Source organism: Dendropsophus ebraccatus, chromosome 4, assembly GCF_027789765.1.
Source record: "Dendropsophus ebraccatus isolate aDenEbr1 chromosome 4, aDenEbr1.pat, whole genome shotgun sequence".
Lineage (NCBI taxonomy): Eukaryota > Metazoa > Chordata > Amphibia > Anura > Hylidae > Dendropsophus > Dendropsophus ebraccatus.
Genome location: NC_091457.1, coordinates 30103880 through 30125827, shown reverse-complemented (window position 1 = coordinate 30125827; position 21948 = coordinate 30103880). Strand labels below are relative to the sequence as shown.

Here is a 21948-nt window from a genome sequence, read left to right as displayed (position 1 = left end):
ATGTGACCGTGACGTCAGCACGCTCCTCTATTTTGCAGAGCTGTAAGCGCCGGAAAGGTGAGTGGAGCAGAGGGCAGCGGCGCGTCTGTACAGTGGAGTGTCGCGTCTCCGCTCTGTACGCCGATATGTGTGGACCTAGAAGGGATAACCCTATGGAGTCTGTAAAGCTCATACTGTAATTGGGTGGCCAGACTTCTGCCACATAAAGTGACCGGGCCGTTCTGTTTCACGGGTGACTGTACATTCCAAAATGTCGGCTTAGGCGGCGGCCATTTTGTTGTAGCCCACTTTTATGTGGCTTATGTCTTCAGTGTCACTATGGAATTCGTGGGTCCTATGGCTCCTTTCTGTGCTATACACTGTACAGTACTTGTACCTATTTGCTTCCTACCACACAAGTTTTCATAAGAGTAGAGTGAGACCCTCCCTCACCTCTATAGGCCCAGCTCTGCAGTGTATTATATACAGGTTGCAGGGCTCTGGGGCCCCTGAGGTCAGCGCTCAGCTGTGTTTTACTGGGAATAAATGGTGATAAGTGCAAAACATTCATCCTGGGTCCAGTTTTGCCCCATTTCCTGGATGGTTGGGGGTCATAGTGGTCAGGACCCTGCAGATCGGCTTGTTGTCCCCTACTTTGTGAACAGGGGATAACTTGATATGGAAATACCCCTTAGGGCCCTATTACACTGGACGATTATCGTACGAATATCGTTAAATCGTTTGAATTTAAACGATAATTGTTCTGTGTAATTGCAGGCAACGATCGAAAGATCGTTCGTATGTCGTTGATCATTTATTTAGATCTGAACCTAAAATTATCGTTAATCGTTCACTACGATCACAGTAATGATCGTAACTAATGACCATTGTTCTGTGTAATATGGTAAACGATTTCAGGTTAATGATAAACAATCTCGTTTGCGATCATTTAGTCGTTAATCGTTAAAAATCGCTCAGTGTAATAGGACCCTTAAAGTGACTGTACAACCAGGCCCAGGCAGGTCGACCCACCCCTAGTGGGAAGAAACCGCAGCCCCTCCATGACATGACTCCATTAGAATCAATGGAACCCTATTATAGAGGGGCTGGGGTTTCCTCCCACTGGGGGTGGGTCGGCTGCCTCCAGTGCTTCAGCCTGGGCCTGGTGGTACGGTCACGTTAAGGCTATGTTCCCACACAGTATTTTTGCAACCAAAATCAGGAGTGGATTGAAATGGACGTTGTTTTAAACTATTAGCAATTAATTACCGTTAAATGGTGGCCATCCACAAAATTTCAGCAGTGGGTGAACATAGCCTTTCTGTGTTTTCAATCCACTCCTGGTTTGATTGCAAAATACTGAGCAATAAATACTGTGTGGGAACATAGTCTTAAGGCCCTATTCCACCAACAGATCTGACGACAGATTATCTGCCAAAGATTTGAAGCCAAGCTCAGGAACAGACTATAATCAGAGAACAGGTCATAAAGGAAAGACTGGATTTCTCCTCTTTTCAAATCCACTCCTGGGTTTGGCTTCAAATCTTTGGCAGATAATCTGTCGTCAAATCTGTTGGTGGAATAGGGCCTTTAGGGTCCATTTACACAGAAAGATTATCTGTCAAAGATTTGAAGCCAAAGCCAGGAATGGATTTAGCTTCAAGAGGAAAAATTGACTTTCCTTTATGACCTGATCTCTGTTTAAAGTCTGTTTCTGGCTTTGGCTTCAAATCTTTGGCAGATAATCTTTCTATGTAAATAGACCCTTAGGGTGGTATAACACGGGCCGATGGGGGACCGATAATACCTGTAAACGAGCAGCGATCTGCTAGATCGTTGTTCGTTTACTTGGCCTATTACACGGGCCGATAATCGTTAAACAAGGGCTGCAGGGACATCGTTACCGATGTCCTTGCAGCCTTTGTTTAAACTGTATACATACCTAATCCATGGTCCAGGGTTCCTCCTCTTCTTAACTTCTCCCCGGGTCCGCGCACTTCAGCTTCACAGCGGCTTGTCTCTGCTGACTGCGGCTGCCGCTGAGAAGCCGGAGCGCACGGGACCCGGTAAGAAGCTCTGAGGAAGAGGAACCCTGGACCATGGATTAGGTATGTATTCTTCTTTGCTAATCGTCAGCGTCGGCCGCGCACCGCTATTACACGTAGCGGTGCACGGTCAGCGCCCGACGATTATAGGTCTGAACTTATATCAACGATCAGCCGATGACAACAATCATCGGCTGATCGTTGTCTTTAGTACACGGAACGATAATCGGCCGAATCGGGCCGATTATCGTTTCGTGTAATAGTACCCTAAGAGTGCGTTTACACGTAACTGATCCGCAGCGGATTTCTGCCCTGTACACTAATGGGTAGACAAACTCGCAGCAGGATGCACATCACAGCACACTGACTGGCTGAGCGGGACGTGAAGCCGCTAGGAGCGTTGAAGCAAGCCGGAGCAGGGAGCAGGTGAAGCATACGCTCTGGCGGCCGGGGGTTAAAGGGGTTATCCAGCATTACAAAAACATGGCCACTTTTCAGCTTACTGTTGTCTCCAGTTCAGGTGCAGTTTGCAATTAAGCTCCATTTACTTCAATGGGACTGAGTTACAAAACCAACACCAAAACTGGAGACAACAGTAGGGGGAAAGTGGCCATGTTTTTGTAGCGCTGGATAACCCCTTTAACGAGGCGGGCTGCGGACATACAGCGGTATGTCCATCCCGCTGCGAATTTGTCTGCCCATGAGTGTACAGGGCAGAAATCTGCTGCGGATCTGTTACCTGTGAACACACCTACACCAGGTCAGCTGTTTGGAGTCTTCTGTGTCTAGATATTGTTACATAAATGTTATGGGTCTGTGATGTTACGTGGACAGAGGAATGATGCCTGCTCTCCTATACAGGTCGGCGTACTGCCACTGAACCCATTAGATAGACGTTATAGGGGGTAGCAAAAAAAACAACAGGGGGCACTATAGGGCAAAATGTTGTGGCTCAAACAAGCTAAGAGGTAAGTTCCAGAATCACTGCCCACAGCACTTGGTGATCTCTGTAAACATCTTCTGTGCTTGTCCAGCTCAGTGTGGGGTAGAAATCACAGATGCACCACCTCGTATGGGCGTGCAATAACCACGGTCCAAATACAGGTAAATTATATTTAATTTCCCAGAATCACGTATAAAATCTAACTTTTTTTTAGATATGCATTAAAAGTAAAAAATGTATTAAAACAAGTGTTCTACACATATGAAATAGGCACTTCACAACAGATCTAGGGTGTTGACCCTCTGATAGACTGGTATACTTAGGGATAGATTAGCCCAGATGTATAAAGATGAAACCAGACTTCAGAAAATAATTGCGATAAACAAGTATCTCTGTCTCAATCCAAGTCTCTACGCGTTTCACCCAGATATATCCCTGGGATCATCAGGAGACCTTCACAAAACACAGTGATTACTGTTTAGCGATTATATAGAATTGTTGTGTTTAAATAAATAGAAAAATCTGATAAAAATAGAAAAGGGTAGGAGACAAGTGGGGATATATATAGTGTGTATACTCTGTGCGTCGGGTGTTCACCCTGGCCCGGCCTCCGATAAGCACTTGGAGCAACAGGTCAGGATAACCCCAAGACACAGACAAACCACACACAATCAGGAGTACACTTTCATGGCTACAGTATTACACGTCAGAAACTGTATATATGACAAATAGGAATAGCAATGACCCTCAGAGACAGTCCTTTGGGGTTCAGGTTAGATACCAGTCTCCTATGATGTCACAAGCCACATGCAAATATGATAACATACATAACCTCTAGGATAATCTATGGCAACCATGCATATACTAGCTATGTCTGCCAAGTACTAGAGGAACATCCAATCCTGGAAGATGAAAAAGGTCTCATACAGCAGGTACAATCACAGAAACTGGCAAGTGCATGAATCATATATATCCCGGCACCAGAATCACCATCATCCTGGGCACGCTGGGGGTAGTGAGTAATCCCTGTAGGGATGAGTGCACCATATCTGCACTATGACTTTTTATCATGATGGCTGTGTTGGCAAACACTGTCAGTATATATGATTCATGCACTTGCCAGTTTCTGTGATTGTACCTGCTGTATGAGACCTTTTTCATCTTCCAGGATTGGATGTTCCTCTAGTACTTGGCAGACATAGCTAGTATATGCATGGTTGCCATAGATTATCATAGAGGTTATGTATGTTATTATATTTGCATGTGGCTTGTGACATCATAGGAGACTGGTATCTAACCTGAACCCCAAAGGACTGTCTCTGAGGGTCATTGCTATTCCTATTTGTCATACATACAGTTTCTGACGTGTAATACTGCAGCCATAAAAGTGTACTCCTGATTGTGTGTGGTTTGTCTGTGTCTTGGGGTTATCCTGACCTGCCGCTCCAAGTGCTTATCGGAGGCCGGGCCAGGGTGAACACCCGACGCACACACAGAGTATACACACTATATATCCCCACTTGTCTCCTACCCTTTTCTATATTTATCAGATTTTTCTATTTATTTAAACACAACAATTCTATATAATCGCTAAACAGTAATCACTGTGTTTTGTGAAGGTCTCCTGATGATACCAGGGATATATCTGGGTGAAACGCGTAGAGACTTGGATTGAGACAGAGATACTTGTTTATCGCAATTATTTTCTGAAGTCTGGTTTCATCTTTAGGGTGCCTTCACACCTACCGGATCCACAGCGGATCTCACTTTTGCGAATTTGGAGCGAGATCCACTGCGGATCCGGTACCATTCACCCTAATGATAGCACATACTCGCAGCAGGATTGACATCCCGCTGTGAGTATGAGCTTTAACCCCCTGATTCCCGCATCCCCGCCTCCTGCAGCTCCACCGCTGCCCCCATCAGCCCCGGCGACTGCATCCCCAATCGCCGCCCGCACGCATCCTCGATCAACGCCCGCATCCCCCATCATCTCTGCAGCCCATCTGCATTCCCGATCATCCCCGCAGCCGGCACGCATCCCCGATCGCCGCCCGCAGCCCCCCGCATCATCCCTGCAGCCCGCCGGCCGCCGCCGAGAGCATACATTACCTGCTCCTCGGCGCAGCTGCTGGGATGATGCGGGCGGGCTGCGGGGATGATCTGGGATGCGTGATGGCTGCAGGGATGATGGGGGATGTGGGCGGCGATTGGGGATGCGGGCGCCGGGGCTGATGGGGGCATCGGGGGTTAAAGATCATACAGCAGGATGTCAATCCCGCTGCGGGTATGTGCTATCATTAGGGTGAATGATACCGGATCCGCAGTGGATCTCGCTCTGAATTCGCAGAAGTGAGATCCGCTGTGGATCCGGTAGGTGTGATGGCACCCTTATACATCTGGGCTAATCTATCCCTAAGTATACCAGTCTATCAGAGGGTCAACACCCTAGATCTGTTGTGAAGTGCCTATTTCATATGTGTAAAACACTTGTTTTAATACATTTTTTACTTTTAATGCATATCTAAAAAAAAGTTAGATTTTATACGTGATTCTGGGAAATTAAATATAATTTACCTGTATTTGGACCGTGGTTATTGCACGCCCATACGAGGTGGTGCATCTGTGATTTCTACCCCACACTGAGCTGGACAAGCACAGAAGATTTTTACAGAGATCACCAAGTGCTGTGGGCAGTGATTCTGGAACTTACCTCTTAGCTTGTTTGAGCCACAACATTTTGCCCTATAGTGCCCCCTGTTGTTTTTTTTTTGCTACCCCCTATAACGTCTATCTAATGGGTTCAGTGGCAGTACGCCGACCTGTATAGGAGAGCAGGCATCATTCCTCTGTCCACGTAACATCACAGACCCATAACATTTATGTAACAATATCTAGACACAGAAGACTCCAAACAGCTGACTGGTGTAGGTGTGTTCACAGGTAACAGATCCGCAGCAGATTTCTGCCCTGTACACTCATGGGCAGACAAGATGGTTTCATCTTTATACATCTGGGCTAATCTATCCCTAAGTATACCAGTCTATCAGAGGGTCAACACCCTAGATCTGTTGTGAAGTGCCTATTTCATATGTGTAGAACACTTGTTTTAATACATTTTTTACTTTTAATGCATATCTAATAAAAGTTAGATTTTATACGAGATTCTGGGAAATTCAGTGTGGGGTAGACCCATTATGACAGGTGACTGTACAATATAGTGTAGTTTCCCCACTGGTGGCCCCACACCTGCTGTGCACATACTGTATATCTGGTCTAATGATACTGCTACTAAAAGCCTGCTGAGGGCACTGATGCCAGTATGAAGGAACACCACTACTGGGCATATTACAGGCTACTAGACCTCCTAGTATCCCCAGGAGAGCAGTGCACAATATGATGGGAGGGATGTGCTTTTTAAACCTGAATCATTTAGTATGTATTGCCATTTATATCACACCCATCACTTGTTAGGATTCTGTTCAGCAACTGCATTAAAAGCTCTGTTACAGATTCCGTCATATTTAATAAAAAATCAGCGCAGCTTGCACAAGTGTGTGTGAAAGTCCAATCTTCACTAATGTGATGACTGAGCTAGAAGACTAATGGCGGGGGAGATTGTATGTTAGGGTTCTTTTACACACACACAGATTATCTGACAGATTTTTGAAGCCAAAGCCAGTAACAGACTATAGACAAAGAACAGGACATAAAGGAAAGCCCTTCTCCAGGCCACTTCTCACCCTGGTTAGTTGCAATGTCCTGAAGCCCTATAGAGCAGTGTTACCCACCTCCAGTTCTCAAGAATCACCAACAGGTCATGATCTGAGGAAATCCCATACAAATATTCCCTGTGGTGATACCTGATGCATGGACTATTGTTATATGACCTGAGAAATACTATGGAGATCCTCAAATCATGACCTGTTGGGGGTCACTGGTCAATTTTCTTGCGTTCTCTGCAGGTCTCCTAGTTGACAGACCAGCATAATTCACTAGTTGTCCATTATTCTATGAAAGTGGATAAATTGCTGAAATGAGAATATCTCTTTACTTGAAATGGTGTCATAACAAGTAACAACAATATCTACATGCTAGTTATAGTGCCCTCATAGTGTAATAGTCCCCTGTGCCCCCATACTGTATTAATACAGAAAAAAACCTAAAACTTAGTCCCGCTCCATTGCTGAGTGTAGCTGTTGTCCCTCTCTCCAGGGGATGGGATCCCTGAGCAGGTGCAATGTTGTCATATATCATTGTGCCGAGGATGCAGTCAAGTTCTGGAGCACCAGGACCTAAAAGTCCAAGGCTTGCGTTCCGGCTGCCCAGTGCAAGTGATGCTCCTATTGGGAGCTCCAGTGCCCCCCATACTTGAGACCCCTGTTCTAACACATTCTCCAATCTTTATCATATCAGTTTGCTATCAGTGGATGAGAACACTCCTGTTTACTTTCCCAGACTGCAGATCTCTGTATGGCTTGCCTTGGTCTCAGCTAAGATGCGCTGTGATGTACAGTCTGGACCCCAGAGTAGATGCACTGTAGGATTTGTTCAGCAACTGCTGATGTGTTATCCTCACAGAGCATTGCATTGTCTAGATACAGTTATGGTCACCTGTCACAAGGCATAATAGACCTCTGATTATGGAAGAAAATAGATGTAACTGTCAGTATTGCTGATCCAAAGTTTCCTCTTCTCAGGAGTTTTCACTATGGCCAATGAACTGGATGTGTTTGTCGGAAACACCACGCTGATAGATGAAGAGGTTTATCAGCTCTGGCTGGATGGATATTCAGGTAATAAGCTGCATATGAACAACTTCTATGCTATCCCATGCATATTACTTACTATATGCCTGATGGAGCAAACGGGACATCTACCTGCAAAACTGTTCTACCTCATGTGGAACCCACAAAGTACAGCATTGTCTTGAATAAATACGCTGATCTCCTAAGCTGATTTAACCACAACGCTCCTGGGATAACCATATGGTCTGGACCATAGGCCAGTTTTAAGACAGCACCTCATTCCCTAAAAGAGGTACACAGCTCTGCTCAATACCTATCCTGGCACCAACCACAAGGTCAACAACATATCTCTGCTTGCTTTCAGTCTAAGAGAAAACAACATATAGATCCAAAACGTTTTTCTACTATATTGCAGCACACTACAAGGGCATCATGCTAGACACTGAAAGGATACAGCACTACACTAAATATGGATGTATATACACGGAATATGACGCTGTAATAATATTATTCTCTTAACCGGTAAACCTCTGATAAAGCAGCCACCCTAGGTCTACTACGGTATAAGCCAGGACACCTAGAGTTGCCCATCAACATTACCTCCTAACAGGTGTACCCACTGCCCTGATGAACCCACACATTTTGGTAGCAGAAACCTGTGGGATGGCGTGGGACCACCAAGATACCAGATAGTGTTATCATTGACTTGATCATCATAAATATCATACACCTTTTTCCTTGTCTAGTAGACTTTTAGGAATCCCTTACTAACCTACTGCACAACAACCACACCCCACCCTGACATGCACACATCAACTAAAATTGTCAGCGACTGGTTGCACACCACCACGCGCCCTGCGGCTGAAGACTAAAAAAAATACCTACATTACCTTGCGGTCCCGTCTAGTAATTGGCTGACCAGCCTGTCAGATTAGAGACCGCTCTGAAGCTACAGTGGCAGCCCCAGAATGCAGGCAGGCAAACTACAGTTTAGGGCAAGGGCTGCATGGACATCGCTAATGATGTCCGTGCTGCCTTTGCTTAACGATTATTGAGCCATGTAATAGGCTCTGTAAACGAGCGCCGATCTAGTAGATCGGGACTCGTATACATTATTGACCGGGCTGTAATCTGCCTGTCTAATGGGACCCTAAATTTTACTGTACTTGGTGTTGTGGTGCAATTTCTCTCTCTAGGTTTAAATTGTCACTACCCCTATTGCAGACGCAAGAACTTTAAGATATCTGTACCCAGGGCCACACACCTTGGTATAGACAGCCTTTCATAGAAAAGTGTACCAGAAAGAGATAGAGAACTTGTGAAGATCCTCTGGTTTCTCTGGTGTGTGCCGGAGTTGAGGTGGAATGTGATGGAGGATTGAGCGGGGATATTTGTTGATGTTTTCATATGAGGTTTTCAGTAGCTTTTTCTTCATATACTTTTTGCAGTTAGCGATGCTGTTAATATTCGCTTAAAGAGTGGGATTTTAGACCAGACCGGAGCTGGGCCTGATGTCTTGGAGAGTGACACTATGGACCATTACAGAACATTTCAGATGATTGAAAGGCTTCTTCACTACCCTCCTAAACTGGTGCAGCAACTACTATTCCAGATCCCACCTTACAAGCAAAGCATGCTGATTGAGAGGTAATAACGCTCTACATAACTATCCACAGGATTGGTTATAATTGTCTGGGGAACTGTCAGCTCGGACCCCCATCACTCACAAGGACGGTTGTTATTAAATGGAATTATGGTCATGTATTTGCATTACCGCTCCATTCTAGGGGATATACTGGAAACCGCCAAGTCCAGAGCTTGGTTATCTTTAGCCCTCAGAGTTAGAAAGGTGCAGCAATTAACAAGCTGTTTTCATTGATTGATGGGGTCCTAGTGATCATATCCACTTTGATCAGAAACTTATCACTCATTCTGTGAATAGGGAATATGTTATAATTATAGGTGAGCAAACCTCCAAAACCAAAGACAAACACTCTGCATTTGATTACCGGTGCCTGAAGAAGTTTGATCAGCCTAAGGCTGCTTGGAGAACATGGATACAGCCATAGGCCATATTTATGTTTTCCAGGACTCCCTAGGGCTGCATCCAACTTCTTCAGCCACTGGTATTCAAATGCAGAGTGTTCAGACAAACCTGAGCGTGCTTGAGGTCTATTCGTCTCCAGTTATAGTCCAAGTATGACCCCTTTTATACTGCCCTTTTGCATGTGACTGTATTTATATAAAGAAAGGTTCACCAGGGGCCTCCATGTTGCGGCTTGTATCACTGATAAGTATTAGTAAAATATTTCCCATTATCCTAACCCCTGTGTATATGCCCTATTGGGGCACTCTATATGTCACAGAAGGGGGGGCACCATTTGGGCTGACTATCTATTAACTGAAGCGAAGAGTCGCAGGGCTCTTTATCTGTAATGCAGTCTAAAGCCCTACAGTCTTGTTGCTCACAGTCTTGCTTGTTAAATCATTCATGATGCAAAAAAAGGATTTGCCTCTCATCAATGACCTGATTCAAGCACTATTACTTGTATCTGTTTCACATGTGTTGCATGTACTGAACCATCGGGGGTTTCCAGACCACTGGTTTCCTGGCTAAAGGAATATTTCTATATATAGTAACTTAATAAATAATGTATGGTAGCCGTCTTATATCAAGTTAGTCGTGTATTCCTCTAGGTACTATGCTTTCGATGAGGCATTTGTTCGAGAGGTTCTTGGAAAGAAACTCTCTAAGGGAACTAAGAAAGATCTGGATGACATAAGTGCGAAGACTGGTGTGACCCTGAAGAGCTGCAGGAGACAGGTATCTAACAGTGTTCCACACCCAGTCCTGTTATATTATATCTTTCCACCTATATGTAGTGTATTCAGCACCTTGTATGTATTTTTCTTCTTTTTTTCTTGCAGTTTGACAATTTTAAGAGAGTATTTAAGGTAGTAGAAGAAATGAGAGGTGCCCTAGTTGAAAACATCCAGCAGAATTTCCTTTTGTCTGACAGGCTTGCCAGGTATGTTCCTTAGCCATGTTCTTTATGACATGTTCTTTATACAGTATATTCTAGTCTCAATGCTTCTGTAGCCCTTGATCATTTCTTTATAGACTTGTATGGTGGGACACTAAGGGCCCTATTACATGGAACAATAATCGGCCGAATCGGTACATTATCGCAGGGCTGTGGAGTCGGTAAGCCGCAGCTCCGACTCCTGAATTTTATCAGGATCGACTCCAACTCCGACTCCTGAATTTTATCAGGACCGACTCCGACTACCGACTCCGACTCCTGCTCCTTCATAAATGGCCAGTCATAAACCAGGGGAGTTATTTATCACACTGGCTCAGCAGCTTCTCCCTAATGTGTTACATGATCCTGGGGCGACTTCTCAAACATACAAAGGAAGCTTCTCCTGTGTGTGCAGTGGATTCAGCCAGTCTCCAGCCTCCATGTCCTGAACAACTCAGAACTAGACTAGATGGAGCAGGTGGTCTTTTCCTGCTGACAGTCTTCTATGTTTCTAACTAAATATTCCAGATACCTGTAATATAGAGGTCAGCCATAGTGATATACAGGGGGTCATACATAGTGATATAGAGAGGGGTCACACATAGTGATATAGGTGTCACACATAGTAATATAGAAGGTCACTGTGGGGGCACGCAATAGCACGCGCACACACACACACACAGCCTGCTGCAGCCATAGCATATACACACACTAAGCCTGCTGCAGCTATAGCACACACACACACACAGCCTGCTTCAGCCATAGCACACACACACAGCCTGCTGCAGCCATAGCACGCACACACACACACACACACACACACACACAGCCTGCTGCAGGCATAGCACACACACAGCTTGCTGCAGCCATAGCGCACACCACACACACACAGCCTGCTGCGTCCATAGCACACATACACACAGCCTGCTGCAGCCATAGTGTGAATACACACACACACCCAGCTTGCTGCAGCCATAGCACACATACACACAGCCTGCTGCAGTCATAGGACACACACATAGCCAGCTGTAGTCATAGCACACATACACACATCCTACTGCAGCCATAGCACACACACATAGCCTGCTGTAGTCATAGCACACATACACACAACCTACTGCAGCCATAGCACACACAGCCTGCTGCAGCCATAGCATACACACGCAGCCTGCTGCAGTCATAGCATACACACAGCCTACTGCAGCCACAGCACGTGCACACACACATACAGCTGCAGCCATAGAACACTGAAGAAAATCACACAATCTTCTCACAGAGAGAAAACAGCACGCTGAGGACAGAGGTTACTGCTACACTACTTATGTCTTCTCCTCCTCCTCTATATTACACTGCTGCTCATATACAGTCATCAGGCATCCAGGAAGAGAACAGCACAGATCTCCCCACACACAATGGACTCTTCCAGCTCAGAAACAAACTGCCAAATAGTGACCGACAACTTTTCCATGACCACCCTTATGTAATAGGGCCAGTGTCCTATTACTGATATATTCCCCGACCACCCTTATCTAATAGGGCCAGTGTCCTATTACTGATATATTCCCCGACCACCCTTATGTAATAGGGCCAGTGTCCTATTACTGATATATTCCCTGACCCCCCTTATGTAATAGGGCCAGTGTCCTATTACTGATATATTCCCTGACCCCCCTTATGTAATAGGGCCAGTGTTCTATTAGAATGTTGCTCATAATATATATTCATGAGAAAAACTTGTAAAATTCATATCAAAATTCAATTCTACATTTTTTAAAGATTTTTTAAAGCTGGTACATTTTTTTCCGACTCCAACTCCGACTCCAGCCAAAGCTAGCTCCGACTCCAACTTCGACTCCAGCCAAAACTAGCTCCGACCACGACTCCGACTCCACAGCCCTGCATTATCGCTCGGTGTAATAGAGACAACAATCAGTTGATGAGGCGATCATCAGCTGATTGTTTCTTTAGGCCAGACGTTATATCATCGGCCGCCAACCGTGCATCGGTACGTGTAATGGTGATGCACTGCTGACAGCTGGTAATTGCCCAAACATTTAATACTTTACCTGTCCACGCTCCCAGTCTACTCCTGCGCTCTGTATGCGTTTTGGCACTGCGCGCTGCAGCTTTAGAGTGGTCTGTCTGAGCGGGATGCATGCAGATTGCATGAGAAGACTGGGAGAGGGGAAAGGTAATGTTTTAACTGTTTGGGCAAGGGCTACATAGACATCGCTAACAATGTCCGGGTAGCCCTTGTTAAACGATTATCGGGCCATGTAATTCCCAGTAAATAATTTACAATATTGATCATGCCTTCATCAGCCCATCTGATAGGACCCTAACTAATCACAATTTTTTATTAAATCAAATTGCCTTTTAAGGGAGTCTTAAATCAAATCCCGACAGGCTTCCTTATTACACTCTCAAACCTAGTTGAAAACCTTTGGCATTAGGTGAGTTGTCTGGGATATAGTCTTCCCAGATTCTCCCTATACAGCCTGGCTTCATTAAAAAGGTCATTCCTGTAGGAAGAGATGTGTCATTTAAGCTGAGCTAGGCAGGGGAAAGACGGGGAGGCTGCCTCCCTGAGACTTCACCCAGTACCAGAGCTTGATTTTAAACCAGTAGAGATTCATAGTTAGGACCTGTTCACTCTACGAAATTGGTGCCGATTCCACAGGCGGGGGTTCCGCACCCTGCCTGCTATGTGTTTCAGTGGGAGGCCTCTCTGCTCAAAGAAATGACATGACGCGGAGAGGCACGAGGCCTTCTATTAAAACAAGCAGGATTCGGCGCTGATTCCGCAGGCAGGGGTTCTGCACAGAATTTTGGTGCCGATTCCGTAGCGTGAATGGACCCTAAGGCGTAGTTGTTGGCAGTCAGAGATCCTGAATTGTAAACCCAGAGACCCTGTTTTGCAAAAAAAAAAATTTATTTTTTTTAAACAAAAACCAGGAGTGGAACCAATATAGAGAAACACAATAATGGAAAGATTTGCACCCTTTTTTGTGTTTTCTGGTTTTGGCTACAAATACTGACCAAAATGAGTTCTGAATACTGATTGAAATACTACATATGTACCCAGCCATACAATGCCATTCCTGACCATAGGTTGTATGCAGTATTGGAGTTCAGCTTTAAACAAGATAAATAATGGCCAGAAATAGTGTTGCTCCTCATGTACACACATATGGCAGCTCATCCTAAAAACTGCAAAAAATACTTTAAGGGCAGCTTCACATGTACGGTATCGCAGCAGATTTTCTGCTGCACATCCGCAGCAGATTTGACTAAATGAATGAACACAGCATCAAATCTGCAACATCAAATCTGCTGCCAATCCGCAGCAGATTTGACAGTGCGGATTTAATGCTGTGTTAATTCATTTAGGCGGATCTTCTCCGGATACGGTACGTGTGAAGCTACCCTCACTGAAAGTCAAGGACAGGCGTGGTGCTGTTTTTGGAAGAAAGTAGTTTTGTATATAATCCTATAGAAACCCTTTAAACATTGGCCTGTATACGTTTCCTATTTCATAATACCAAAGGGTTCTGTGTCTGTTTTTTAGAGATTACGCTGCAATAGTTTTCTTTGCAAACAGTCGCTTTGAAACGGGCAAGAAGAAGCTCCAGTACCTGACATTTGAGGATTTTGCAACCTGTGCCGAGCATCTAATCCAGAACTGGACATTAGGAGCAGTGGGTGGGTAAAGAAGGCTTACACAGTAGTTCCATAAGTAAGAATAGAAACTCCAACTTTATAGAGTTTATCTCATGGGAATATAGATGCCATAAAGAGAAGCCAGAAAGATAGTGATTTAAAAGGGTATTCTGTTCGAAAATAACTTTTGATACAGCGTTGTGGCCAGTTATTGGCTGAGCGGACTGTCACCCTCAGGCAAATCTAGCTCGAAAGTGGAGGTGGTATCATCTCAGCCAGGACCCAAAGATGCCATAGGAGAACAACGGGGGAGCGTGGAATGGTAAAAATATGCTGTTTGTTGTGTTATCCCCATGTTCAGCAACATAGCATATATACTTTTGTGCGGAATACCCCTTTAATGTTTCAGTGAAGCAGCATGATGTGGAGAAAGGAAGGGAAGCATCGAGAAGGAGACAAGGAGGAAGAGCCCACACATTCAGCAAAGTTATAGAGAAAAAAATTAAAGGTGCAGAAATGATGCAGAGGGAGGAAAAAGAAGCAGGTTAGATATACTGTACACATCTCATATCCATCTACAAGGAAGGGTTGGGATGTTTTTTTGTTTTGTGAACATGGGTATGCTAAGTCACTATTTTTAAACAGAGCGTGTATACAAAAGGGAGGCACTCGCAAATATTTCCAGGTATGTAATATAAATGTAAATGGTGTCATCATTTTTATGCAGACGTATCAGAAGATATGGACATGGATTTGGATAAAGAATTTTTACAAGATCTAAAGGAACTGAAAATTCTAATAACGGATAAAGACCTTTTGGACCAACATAAGAGGTAAGAGGTATAACCCTGTTGTGTATGAAATAGCATCCTGACTTCATCCTGGAGGTGGACTAGCAGGTTGCAGTTGCCTAGGATCATCATTGTGGGTCACTCATCTGTTCTTCATGTAACATCCTCATAGTGACTGACACTGTACAGAGGGTTGTTGTTCTTACATGCTTCTGAAGTGTCTTCTGAAGCTGGTTGTGATTTCTGGATGATTCATTTTGCCCCTTTATGTGCATCATTGTTGGCCCCACATCCGTTTATGCAGTGAGATGTGTAGCTGACCTATAATCATATATATATATAATTTTTGCAGGTCCCAATATCCAAGGGACGAAAGAGCATTATGTGTTCTTTAGTTATTATTGAGTCTTTTGCATAGGGCATTATTGATGGCCTGTTTGTCAAGTATACATGTACCAATCTCATATTGCCACTTTAAGACATTTCCTCTATCGACAGGATAGGAAAAAAGTAGAAGGTGTCCAGGGGTCCGACCTCTGCTGGAAGTGCGCTGTACTTGGCTCTTTCAATCGGCTCCGTAGGAATGAATGGAGCCGCGGGTCACGTGCATTTATGATGCAGTTATTTTATATAGTTTATTTGTAGCAATGGGACACTGTTCACGTTTTACACTGATCCTACACAATGAATTCCATGGCCCCTGACGGTCTGTGTGTATATGGCCACAGTATAGTTCTGAATAAGTTTTACAGAAGGCTGGAAATCTCTTTTTCAAACACTATAAAGTACTATATGTGCAATGTATTACTGCAGAGTTTACTGTGGATCAATAATGCAAAGTGTTAGAAATCCACAATTGTCGTAGTCATCAATTTTATCAACAAATAAGTCAAGGGCCACGGCATCCAATTCAAAGTAGAAATTCACTGGCGGAGGCACTGGCAGATAAAACGCCCATTGGGGCATTGTCTAAATGGGATGAACTATTAATATATAATGTCAGGACTGCAGTGGCCGATGTCTGGTGAACTCGCTATAAACCCAGTTGTCTCCCAGTGTTTTTCCTACAACAGTTGACATAAGACATCAGTTCTGAGCAGCAGGCGGCGATCACAGGCTATTTACACAACTGGTGTTCATTTTCTTTCTATTTTTTTCTTTTAAGCTTGGTCTGCACATCACTTAGAGGAAAAATCGCAGTTTTCCATGAAATGGAGGCAAATTTTAAGGTATATCCAATGTTATCTTTATAAAGCAAGATGTAACAGCCCCTGCAGTTCTATAGTAACATTAAATCATGTGGTTTTCTCTCCATACAGACGCTCTCTAGGGCCTTGGTGAACATTGGTACAAGCCTTACCCATAACAAAGACGTGCGAGATTTCTTTATAGATCTTGTTGAAAAGGTATTTATAAGCAGATTCTCCCATTGTAGTGGTATGATCAGATTGTTTTATACTTGCATACTTACATTTATGGTGTTATTCCTATTAAAAAAGAAAAACATTGGGGAGAAATAGAACAGGGGCAAAATATAATATAATACCACAAACAGTAGTCATTCATAGCTACTGTTCAGTTTTTTATGGGTCAGACCAGAAATCAGTGATCAGATTAGTATCTGTCTATTGTAGGAGGGAGGACATAATTGTCATCAGCCATCCTCTCTATTAAGTGCTCCTCATGGTATATAAAGCGTTATCCTTTAGCATTTCTCATCCACTGATGCCCTTGTCACTTGATTCTGCTTTACTTGTCTCATACCATTGTGATACACTTATTTGGCCTCATGGTATAAGATATGAACATAACAAATGGAGAACGTGAACTCCTTGTAGGTAGCAGCAGATCTAAAGAAAACATCTAAAGGCTGTAGACACATTTGCACTGATTTTTTTTCCCCTATTGTTCACTTGTCTGATGGGCTTTCTGCTCTTTTGGCTTTTGAGATAGTAGCAGGAAGAGGGAAAATGTTATCCACCAGCTCAAAGTATGGGCAAAAGGGAGAGGATCCTTGGAAGACTGCTCACACGGGCTGTAGATAATGGGAAAGCAGATACAAGGCAGTCTTACATAGGCTGCGTACAAGAGAGAAATCAGAGCTCACAGGGTAAGATGAGGAGCCTGTAAAAGAGAAACTGGTCAATGGTTTATTTATTTATGGAAAAAGTGGATTTTGCATCATATTAAGTATAAAATTGAAAAAAATACTTGTGTCGATAGAGCAAGCATACACAGTTATCAATATCAACACAAGGATGTCACATAGCATTATGTGACACAATGGGTCTGGGGGGCATGTTGTTATCACTTCATGGAGATGGTACATACTGTAGAAATGAGAGTGCGTAGTGCAGTGCTGTCAACTATACCATCAGATTATAGATACTTACAGGTATGGTAGAAACCATTCAGCCTTTAGGGTAGGTTCATACTGAGGAATTCTCGTGGATAATGTCCGCGGAAATCCGCTGTCTGTCCGCGCGCACGGCCGCACGCCTTTTCACCGGCTCCATAGACACCATTCTATGGGTTGGCGTATTCCGCTATCCGCCGAAAGAAGTGACTTCTTTCAGCAGAATGCGGAATCAGCCGGCCCATAGAATGGTGTCTATGGAGCCGGCGGAAAGGCGCGGAGTTTATCCGCGAGAATTCCGTAGTGTGAACCCACCCTTATTGTGAGAATCACTTAGGTATAATTGTGAGATCCCTTCAGATCATAGCAAATTATATTTGTAGGCACTAGTTTTCTTACTGGATTGTGACTAAATCCTTGTTTTTATTGGAATGGTAAGGCGTTAATGATGGGGCCCTGTAATATGTACCAGATGCCTTTTTTCTTATCCAGTTTATAGAACCTTGTAAAGCTGCTAACTGGTCGTCTTCCGATGTTCAACTGTTTCTCACTCAGTACACGGCATCTGCTCGCGCTCTTGATGCCTTCAAGTGAGTGTTTTATTGGTTTCACTGATGGAACTTCAGCACATCCTGTCCTGTCTTAAGCCTCTTTCCTCTGCAGCCCGTTCATCTTTTTCCTTACTCTTTTCCTTCCCTTCCTAAAATTCTTTCAGCAATGGTTTCCTTTACTTTTTTTTGTAGAAAATTCTGTACTTATTTCTTATTAATATGTGTGCCCCTGGGTTCACTCAGTCTTCATGCATTACAGCTAGTGAAATAATCTTCAGTTATGTATATTCATACCTTCGGTTCAGCATCTGACTTCAGTGATATCCATCTGCAATATCCTCTAATACACGTGTGTCAATCTGCAGCCCTCCAGCTATTGGAAAACTACAATTCCCATCATACCTACGCAGCCAATGCCTTGGCTGTCAAGATATTATGGGGATTGTAGTTTTGCAACAGCTGTAGGTCCATGTGTTTGACACCCCTGCTCTAATAGAAGCTAAACCACTAGGGGCAATCGCACCCACTAAATGGACCATAAATTTATATGATCAATTGGCTTTGAAGGGGCGTACTGATATACTAGTGAGCTGTGGACTAGGTAGAGGCAGAGTCTGGAAGTACACACACCGCCCGCTGCTGATTATACAGAAGGACAGGCATACAGCAGAGTGAGGCGTATATGGGCTAGGGCCCAGGGAATAATAGGCCCTGCCTCCTTGAAACTATTCACAGCCTGAATAAAGGTGTTTTTTATGAAAATACAGACACAGGCAATAAAGTTATATTTTGTGTACTTCTATTGATACATGTCTAGCAGTGCTGCCAGCTTGGTAGACAGTGAGGGGTTACAGATTCGCTTTAAAGGGGTTTAAAAATAAAAATATCACGGCTACATTCTTGGAAAAACATCTGGTATTACAATTCAGCTCTATTCACTTCAATGGAGCTGAGCTGCAATACCACTCCCAAACTGAGGACAAGTGTGGCACTGTTTCATGAAAGAAAAAGTGGCCATGTTTCTCTAAGCCTGGAAAACCCTATTAATCTTCTTACTGTAATGTATTGTTATTTTAACTATTGACCGTGTTTACTGTATTCCTTTTAGGCAGCAGTCACTTTGGGAGAGATACATGGTCACATTGCGAAGCTGTCTACTGAAAATGTATCACAACTGATTCTGAGTTATTGCATGGCCAAGCCTGAGGTGGTTCAGGAGTCGGCCTCATGGAATTACATGACTTCCTATGACTAGGAGAGTTAGTCACTGTCTGCTTGTAATATTTTATGTATATATGTATGTACATATGGAATTTATAAAGATACAGCATTTTTAATAAAGTTTGTTTGGTCTCTTTGTCTCTTTGGAGGCTCCCTGCCATTTCAAAAACAGGGCTCCAATCATCATCTTGTGAAGCTACCAGACATAGTAAAGTAGTAAAGTACAGCACTTGGCTACTGTTGGCAGCTTGATTCAGAGCAATGATTCCTGGCCCCATTTTCAAGATTGTGGGGTTCCCAACACTAGGACTCCTTATGATTCGACACTTATCCCCTAAGCTGTAAATAGGGCATAAGTTCTCCAACTTGGAATACCACTTTAGGGTGCATTCACACCTACAGGATCTTCAGCAGATCTGCAGCAGATTTGATGCTGTGTTCAGTTATTTAAATGAAATCTGCTGCAGAAAATCAGCTGCAAATCCTGTAGGTGTGAACGCACCATTAAAGGATTTTCTTTTCCAGGACTACTGACCTCCGGATACTCCATCAATATCTGGTGGAGGTCCAGTATTCCTGCGTGCGTATATAGTAAAAGACTATATAGTGCGTATATAGTAAAAGCTCTGTATGTTGTGGTACAATACAGGATGGATCTTCCCCTCTCTACACTGACTTCTGTTTGCTCAAAATTAGAAGCTTTGAAGTAGAAAAAAAAATGTTATTGAGCTCCTAATGCAAATCCCAAAAATTGAATGTGTTTGGAGACATCCAGGCTGTGTCTGAGTGGTAGATATTGGGAAAAATGGAGATTGAGCATGTTTTATATTAAATACTGAATATTGAATACTCCAGCAAAATATATATACTGTATGTGTGTGTGTATATATATATATATATATCCCATATATATCAGCTGCTCTATGTCCTGCAGAAAGTGGGGATTCTTTCTCATCTGGAGAGCAGGAGAGGTTTTCTATGGGGAATTGCATCTGCTCCTGACAGTTCCTTTCACGGACAAAGGTGGCAGCAGAGATCACTGTATAGAAGCGAATTACAAATCTACATTACTGTCTGACACCAGCTCATTTGAAAACATTTTTTTCCCCTGGAGTACCTCTTTAACATATCGATCCATTCTTTTAAAGGGGTTATCCAGGAGTAGAACACGTTTTTCTGAAGATTGCGTTTGTTCAGTATTTGGTGCTCAGCTTCAAATGGTGCCCAATAAAGCTCAGTTCAGTCTTTTCTAACATATATATCATGAGTTTAATACTGCCAGCTAACCCCGAAAACAAACCTACTTTTATTATTTTCTGTGCCATATGCTAATTACTTTTAACAAGACATTGTGGCAGTCTTTTCCTCCAAGCTAGTCACAGCTGTCAGGAAATCTGTGATCACCATGCAGCATCACATCGACACCTATCAACACCAACATCATCTGTTGGTGGTTGTTTGGGACGACCCCATACACCTTACATTACTGGCTGAAAAGCCTTAAGGTTTTATTTATATATATATATTAAAAAAAAAAAAATATATATATATATATATATATATACACACACACAGTGGTGCCTTGGATTACGAGCATAATTTGTTCCGGGACCGTGCTTGTAATCCAAATCCACTGTAAAACCAAAGCAAATTTTCCCATAAGAAGTCATAGAAATACAGACAATTGGTTCCACACCCCAAAAATAAATATTTATTGTTCTGAATAACATGTAAAACTAATGAAACAAACAAACAAAAACAGCAGAATATGTGATATTATAAGTTAATGTACAGTAATGGAGAGGATGGGAAACACAGGGGCTGCAGGGAGCATGAAGGAATGAGCAGGGCAGATGTGGGCACATACATGCAGCACTCTCTGTCCGGGGAGAGAGGGGTTACAGCTATGGAGTGATTACCCCCACAGTCCTGTCCTCTGATGCAAGCCCCAGCCTGAAGTGGATCTGCTATGATATGGAGGGTGAGGGAGACTTCTGGGGTCAGAGTACAGTGCTGTAGACCCCGCTATGAAAGGAGGGGAAGGGAATGGGGGAGATGGGTGGGTAGGTGCAGGTAGAGCAGCATGGCAAAGATTACCAAAAAGTAGGTCAACCAACACCACAGTTGCGCAATGCTTAGTTACTAATTGTCAACGGTACAATTTACCGCTGACAAATGTATAACACTATGGTTAACATAGTAACCTTTTAGAATTATTCCGCTATGACAGTTTCTTTGTCCCACCTGAATAGGCAAACGCAAACCTGTGTAAACTAGTAACAAAAACCGATTAATTGCAGGAAAAGCAGTGTGGGAGCGACAGCCAGGGTAACAACAAGAGGTGAGGATAACAAACAGGAGTAGTTAAAGTGAATGTACCATCAGGCCTGGGCTGAAGCACTGGAGGCATGCTGACCCACCCCCAGTGAGAGGAAACCCCTGCCTCTCTATGATATCACTCCATTAGAAACAATGGAGCTGGATCATAGAGGGGCGGGGGTTTCCTCCCACTGGGAGTGGGTCAGCCCACCTCCAGTGCTTCAGCCCAGGCCTGATGGTACATTCACTTTAAACTCATAAAGGAGGATTGGACAAAAGCGACGGTTCCAAGAGGTGGTGTGTTGGAACGTG

General features: G+C 43.6%; 1 protein-coding gene across 3 annotated transcripts; it reads left to right on the top strand.

The window, feature by feature from the left end:
* The first annotated feature begins 1 nt into the window (after window position 1).
* FIBP (FGF1 intracellular binding protein) lies at window positions 2–19437 on the top strand. Of its 3 annotated transcripts, none has more exons than XM_069965408.1 (11): window positions 2–57; window positions 7668–7763; window positions 9164–9362; window positions 10413–10539; window positions 10644–10744; window positions 14307–14440; window positions 15126–15231; window positions 16355–16418; window positions 16509–16595; window positions 18038–18135; window positions 19205–19437. In XM_069965408.1, the coding sequence occupies exons 2-11, from the start codon at window positions 7679–7681 to the stop codon at window positions 19272–19274; spliced, it is 1071 nt and encodes a 356-aa protein (XP_069821509.1). In that variant the 5' UTR covers window positions 2–57; window positions 7668–7678; the 3' UTR covers window positions 19275–19437. The 3 variants fall into 3 exon arrangements, with proteins under 3 accessions (XP_069821509.1, XP_069821511.1, XP_069821510.1); XM_069965410.1 differs by lacking the exon at window positions 2–57 and adding an exon at window positions 122–232; XM_069965409.1 differs by lacking the exon at window positions 2–57 and adding an exon at window positions 2352–2450.
* The last annotated feature ends 2511 nt before the right edge of the window (window positions 19438–21948 follow it).